Consider the following 7,388-nt stretch of genomic DNA (forward strand, 5'->3'; position numbering starts at 1 on the left):
TCGTCTACAATATGCGAAGTAATCTTAGGCCGGTATTCATAGTCAGATCTTATTTCAAGACCGTCTTAAGTAATGTCTTAAGATGCTAATACAGTCCTCTGATTGGTTCGTGACATCTCAAGACTGAACTTAAGACGGTCTTGAATATAAGAACTGACTATGAATATCGGACTTTACTTACTCCGGATCTACAATAGGTGTTTTAAGCCTTAAGTCGTAAGAAATTGACCAATCACAGTCGAATTCGAGGAGAATAATCGACTAAAAGTGGTGTAGTTGTAAGAATTAACCTATCACAGTCAGATATGAGGAGAATATTCGACTGTGATTAGTCAATTCTTACAACTACACTACGCTTACGCAATTGTAGAATGGGCTTAATGCTTTAGCATAATGGAAAAGTGACGGTAGTCGGCACGTGGTTGTTCTCTCATTCCAATTTGAGAATATTTGAAATATCTTTTCGGTAAAGTATAATTTATTTCCGCGGTGTATGGGTGTATCGTCTCGTTATTCAAGTATCGGATGAAATAACGAAGTAAAGATACGAGGTCGAGTTAAAGTAAACTGACGATGCGCGGGAATCCAGTTGTTTTTCATTTTCCTGGGATGATTTCATAGATTTTGGAGTTTATTGGGCTTTGTACACGATAAAGGTGCCACAAGAACTTAGCGTTATTCTAATGTTTAGTTCCTGTATTACTCTCTCGGAACCTAAGAGTGATTTTCGACTAAATCCCGATTAACTCGACCGGCAAAACCTTATATTTATCTACATTAAAATTTCCGGCTACAATTCGTCATCTCTAATTTAATCGTTTGTTTCTATATTATCAAATAAAAATTATATAATAACTATAAAGATAATAAATACTTTACTTGACACTTTAATTATCGATTAAGTCTGTGTTTAGTCAAAAACACTCTTCATTTTTGTTATGATTTTCAATCGTTATTAGTTTCTGTAGAAATATTCTGTTCAAGAATTTCACTTAAAAAAATCTTTTTACCGCAAAGAAAGCTGCTGAAGCATGTCAAAAGTAAGAATTATTCAAAAAAACAACAATTGTGTGTGTGAGTTAAGAAAAATATAAAAAAAAACAAGTAGATAACCTAATTGAATTAGGTTATTCCCTTCTTATTAAAAAAAAAGAAAAAAACAGTACAAATCTCAGTTGCAGAAGTATAATTTATATTAGACAATGGAGAATAAACGGGAACCGCGTTGGATTATGAATGAATATGAAAATGTAAGTTTGTTAAGATTCACTAAAAGTATTTTGCTTTATATAATGTATATATAATATGAATTTATTGTTTCAACAGTTTGAGGAATATATGTGTAATACGACAGACAAATCAACGACTCTGGAGAAATTTGTAAAGGTAACATATTGTAATAAAGAGAACAATATATTATATATTAATATGTGTATCAATATATGTAAGTAAAAATATTTCTTATTGTAGAACCTGCAAATAAATATAGTTCAAGAACAAGACCGAGAAATAGAATTTGATATAATTGGCTGTCATACTTCGTTAGCTAATGCATTTCGCAGGATATTACTGAGTGAAGTACCAAGTATGGCTATTGAGAAGGTTTATATTATAAATAATACTAGCTTGATTCAGGATGAAGTACTTGCACATAGGTGAGAGAAATAAACATTAACAAGGTTTTTTTGTTTTTATGTCCATGAAAATTGTATATAACAAATTAACATGTAATTTGCTTTTAAGATTAGGACTTATACCTCTTCATGCAGATCCTAGATTATTCGAATATCCTCCAAATGACAAAAAAGCAGATGATACAGTCAGTGATAACGATACTCTAAGATATGAGTTAAAAGTTACGTGCAGTATGAATCCACAAGCACCTAAGAATTCTCGTCTTCCAGAGGATATATACAAAAATAACAAAGGTAATTTTCACTGAATTTCTTATTATTAAATTTTCGATTACTAATTAGATTACAACAATCTTGTTTATTTAATTTCTTAATCACAATAAAATATGTAAATAAAATGTATAGATTTCTCTAAGTTGGATTATATCACTTATCTCATACTCTTTTACTCATAACTTTTCACTTTCCAATCTCTTATAAAACCAAAACATACATGAGATGAGATTGACATCAAATTCAAAACTTATAATCATAAGACGATCATTCTCACACAAAACCACGCATTATTTTAATCACAATGTAATACTTTTCCACTTAATTATGTGTGAAATGACAGGACAGGAACTGAACCTAAGTTTTTCATCTAAGAAACTCTTGTCATTAAACTGTTGAACATCTTAAAGACGATTTGACTTTCATAAATTTATAGATCTATTCTTTGTAGCTGAACTAATGTATACTCGTACTTAAAATCATCACGCTAGAAATTTTAACAATAATAAAAAATTAATATTCTTACATCATGCTTAAATTGAAATTGATATATACTTGAAGGTGAAGCGAGAAAGTTTTAGTATACTTCAGTGCAGCGACAAAGAAGACCTAATATTATGCTAATATTATGCTAGTTTATAAGACCAATATTATATTAGTTTCTGAACATAATAAATAAAATACATAACATGTAGCATTCTTTTTACAGTTTACAGTAAGGACATTAAATGGGTACCAATAGGCCGGCAAGCAGAGATGTTTAAAGCGGAACAAATTGGTATTCTAGAAAACGATATATTAATATGTAAAATGCGTCCTGGTCATGAGATCCACTTGTTCATGCATGCAGTTAAAGGCATCGGCAAAGATCACGCCAAATTTTCTCCCGTAGGTACGTAAGAATTTTGCGAACAAAACATTTTTTCAATTCTTGTATTCTAATATAAATATCATAAATTAAACAGATAAACAAATACAATATCTTTTTTTAATTTTAAGTTCAAAATAAATTATTTATGTCAGTATTACATAATATGTTTAGCTACTGCATCATATCGTCTCTTGCCGGCCATTCATTTAAACAAATCCGTGAGAGATGAAGATGCGGATCTTTTAAAGAGCTGTTTCAGCCCCGGCGTGATAGAAGTAGTAGAACAAGAGACAAACTCGGGTCAGAAGTACCGGGAGGCGCGTGTTAAAAATGCCCGTTACGATAGTTGTTCCAGAAACGTCTATCGTTACGATCAGCTAAAGAATTGCGTGGAAATGAGTCGAGTAAAGGATCATTTTATCTGTAAGTATAAATAATCTAGAATTATTGGAAAAAAATTAAGATTTGAGTTACAGTCATGCTATACGAATTATTATTTCTCTTGAGCAAGTTGAAACTACTGCTTACGACAGCTAGAAAGTTTATATGTAATATAAATATGTATATATTTATGTTTGTATGATTTGTGTGTTCTTAATTTATAGTTACCATAGAATCTGTGGGAACATTACCACCAGTCGTATTATTCACAGAAGCCGTTAAAGTACTCCAGAATAAGTGTAAATCATTTCTCGCAGAGCTAGCAGACATAGGAAATTAAATTCAAACAAAATAATCTCCTTTTGCCCTTGCAATAACAAGCTTGTGCAAGTAATAAATCAGTGTCAATTAATAATCTATATTTAATTTAACGATTTATTTTTAGAAATTGATCAATAAAATTATTTCATTGAAATTTAAATGCTTTATTAATTAATAAAATAACCCAATTAATTATCAATTGTCACTGAAATTAGTTGTAATTATAAACTATCTTTATAATATATAATTGAACTTTTTTTATTACAACTCACTTTAGAATTATGATAAATATTATAAAAACCAATAACAAAAAATTGTACTATTATTAACCTTTAATTATGATTTTGTATTAAATAATCATATGTTACATTTTTTGCGCAATAGTCGCAATTATATAATTTCGAAATTATCAATTTTGTTACATTTCACTCAAATATGTTTTAGGTATGAGACGCCCGCGACAACTGTTGACCGTCTCTCTGAAGTAATATATTTATATCTTGTATTTTTATCAGATTTTCGTAATATCTGGACAATATTAAAATTAAAGTGACTATGATCTCCTGCGAGAACTGAAAGCCTTTATACTATTCGTTTGTAATCATGTTGCTCTCTCGAGGAAAACTTTAACATGTAAATATATAATGAGAAAAACTAACTTAAAAAATTAAATGTTAAAATAAAATTTTTATTCCAAACTATATAAAAGATTTACGCTATTTTAAAATTTACATAAAATCAGTTCTTATTCTTTTGCGAATTATTTGTTTGAACTTTATTTCGTATAATTCGTGAATCTATAATAATAAATATTTCTATTGATTTTGATGCAGATGTATTATAAAAATGCATCAACAGATTTTGTATGTACATATATGATACAAAGATGTTCATATTCTACTCTTTTTTTAGGAATATATTTATTTTCCATTTGTATATATATATATATATATGTATATATATATATATATATAAAACAGAACAAAAAGTTTTATAGTATTATAAATAAAGTTAGAGTCATTGTACTATTTATAACTATTTATAATTCTTACAAACGAAGTACATTTATGTACGATATATAATTTGCTTAGAAGTTAATTGTAAATGCATTTATGTATAATTTGTTTATTTATGTCTATTTATGTATAATCTCACTAAAACTTATTTACTTTCGTATTATACTGTGCTTACTTTACTTACGTTACAATTTGCATTTTAAAATTGTACAAATTGTGACACTAAAATTGCCCAAATATCACTATTGTTACTAAAATCTTTATTAATCAAATTATTAATCGAGAAACTCGAGATGTATATTGATTTTATTAATCAAATTATTGAGATTAATAAAATTATTAAAAAACTAAATAAACTTGTGGAGTTTCTCCTCTTAAAACATCGTACTGCCATATTATAAATAAATGTATACTTGAGCACATTTACTAGCATATCTACCGAATATAAATGTGCTACAATGTTCAGAATAGGATTTTCAATGGAAAATTCTATCGATTGAGCGATAATTGATGGGCCATCTCTATTTAATTTTTTTACACATTAAATGTCGATATTTAATAACATAAAATTTCTAGAACATAATTTTTATTGACAATTCTTATTAATATATAGTTTTATAAATGTAAAATTTTAATTAATGATCAGAAATTTTGCGACCTCGATAAATACAAGTGATTCAATTGTTATTAGAACAGTACTTAGCAACAAAATAAATACAATGTGTATTTATAGAAAAATAAAAAATCAAAAAATTAGGAAAGAACAGAACGCAAACTTGAGGAGTAGAAAGAATATAGTTTTGAAGATCAAGGAAATCGCGAGAATTGGAAATAAAAATCCGCTCAATCGATACAACGCGGACCGAGCTGAAAGTTAAAAGCTGATTGGTGAAGATCTACTCTCGGCAATTCCAATGCGCAGTGCGCACTCTGAATACTTTGATTACTCCAAAATCTCCGAATACTCCAAACTCTATTCTCCAATAGGGGCTTTAATAATATACAATAGTTGACGTCTGCTCAGTGCTCGAGTGTTCGCATCACCGTGTGCGACGATGCTGCGAGAAAAGGCGAAAAAAACGCAAAAAGAAGGAAAGAACATTCGATTCGACACGGTGGCGGTGATTAAATCCCGTTGGCACGCGTGGCGTTGGCCAAATTGCCGCAAGAGTGCTTGAGACTCGGATCAATCGACGAGAACATCTCGCTATCATTTCGCGCGCGTCTCAACGTGTCGCGACGCTATGTCGGCCGACGCCGCCGAGGCGTTTGATACTAGAAAACGTTGCGTCAGCCCGCGCTAACGAGATCGCCGTCGCGGCGTCGCCGCCGTCGTCACCGTCGTCGCCGCGCGGAGAGTCGTGCGCGTCTCTTGCCGCGACAACAGCCGGGACGATGGGGTTAGGCTTTCGATGGCGCCTCGTGTTCCTTCTGGTCCTCGGCCTGCTGCTTTGGCAGACCTCCAAGATCTGGCTCGCGTTCCTGGAGGACGGCGCCGCCATGCCAGGTACGAGAACTCGAGAAGAGCGCCGCGCGCTCTTTCTCTCTCCCTGTCGCCTCGTCGCCTCGTCGCCTGCTGTCGCCGCCGAACAGGCATGTCCGCGCGCACCTCGATCTCCACCCGCCTGTCCGCGAGTTCGACAAATCGATTTTTTTTCTGTCACCAGGCATACGAGGAACGTTAACGGGGCGCGTTAAATCCCAGCAATCACGTACTTTCCCAAACAGAACAAGTCACGATAATGTCAAAATGACATCAAAACGGAATCGGAACGATTCAAAAATGATTTTTAATGATCATTTGACATCATTTTGATATCATAATGACTTGTTCTGCTTGGGTTTTTCCCTAATACGAAACGTGAAAATTTTTACTTTTCAGTTTTCGTGTTTCCATTCTAGAGAAAAAAGTTACATAAATGATTATTCTCGTCCATCGATCCTCCGAGAAGCCGTATCTTTTCGAAAAATCGAAGAGTTATCGGTTTTTCACTGATGCTCTTTTCCACCAGCTAAGTAGTATAGTTTGAGTTTTATATGTTCATATATTTTCTAATTCTAAGAATTAAAAAAAGATTTAACGAAATGAACGATCAACCAGAAGATTCTGATCTATCGGTCTGAATTTTTGTTATCTCAGTTAGAATTATATCAGATTATTAATAAGAAAATTCTGATTTGTTTATTTTCAATCAGAATCCAACTATTACAAGACTTTCCAGTGTGTTGTAGTCCGATGATCCGATATCGATTCGTACGGCTCTGACTGCATTCCGTAAAGCATACGATGCATTATTTTATCTTTATTCACTGAATATTAAACAAGGATAAATGATACATTACGCACTTTATGGAACCACTTTACGGAAACATCTGCATCGCACAGGTGTGTCTTTTTTTTTCAATACAATGGTACGATAAGAATGGCGTACCTCACAATTGAAGGCCACAGATTGATATTTCTAGCCGGATTTTTCGCGATTACCTTGTTGCGCAATTTGTCGTTCGACGAGCGCATCTCCAAGCAGAACAAGTCACGATAATGTTAAAATGATATGAAAATGAACCGTAACGATTGAAAAATGACTTTTAATGATCATGTTGGAGTCATTTTGACATCATTTTGATATGACTTGTCGTTTTGCTCGAGTCGTTATATCTGATTGTGAAATTTTTGAAATGGCGCGATCTTATCGTTCGAATGTGTAGCGAATTCGATTGAGCACTGGTATACATTAAAGTCGTCATAAAAAAATTGTTAAGATGTGTTATAAAGATATATATATATATATATATACATATAATATAGAAACAGAGTTAAAACATGAAATCCTGAATACACTTTATCCCAAAGTCAACAAAAAATCAAAATAGCATCAAAGCGATTTTATA

General features: G+C 32.1%; 2 protein-coding genes across 2 annotated transcripts in view; both read left to right on the plus strand.

Annotated features, from left to right (window-relative positions):
- Nucleotides 1-352: 352 nt before the first annotated feature.
- Polr1C (RNA polymerase I and III subunit C) lies at nt 353-3,555 on the plus strand. The gene is made up of 8 exons (XM_018459319.1): nt 353-466; nt 1,176-1,250; nt 1,327-1,386; nt 1,471-1,655; nt 1,744-1,928; nt 2,617-2,799; nt 2,950-3,201; nt 3,384-3,555. The coding sequence occupies exons 2-8, from the start codon at nt 1,203-1,205 to the stop codon at nt 3,497-3,499; spliced, it is 1,029 nt and encodes a 342-aa protein (XP_018314821.1). The 5' UTR covers nt 353-466; nt 1,176-1,202; the 3' UTR covers nt 3,500-3,555.
- A 1,932-nt stretch (nt 3,556-5,487) lies between these two features.
- The window catches only part of LOC108729939 (GILT-like protein C02D5.2), a 10,596-nt gene continuing 8,695 nt past the window's right edge, over nt 5,488-7,388 (plus strand). Inside the window, exon 1 of the mRNA XM_018459320.1 lies at nt 5,488-6,003. Within this exon, the coding sequence (XP_018314822.1) occupies nt 5,892-6,003 (112 nt within the window). The 5' untranslated portion in view covers nt 5,488-5,891. The remainder of the gene's footprint in view (nt 6,004-7,388) is intronic.

This window comes from Mycetomoellerius zeteki, unplaced genomic scaffold, assembly GCF_001594055.1.
Source record: "Mycetomoellerius zeteki isolate Tzet28-1 unplaced genomic scaffold, Tzet1.0 scaffold82, whole genome shotgun sequence".
NCBI lineage: Eukaryota > Metazoa > Arthropoda > Insecta > Hymenoptera > Formicidae > Mycetomoellerius > Mycetomoellerius zeteki.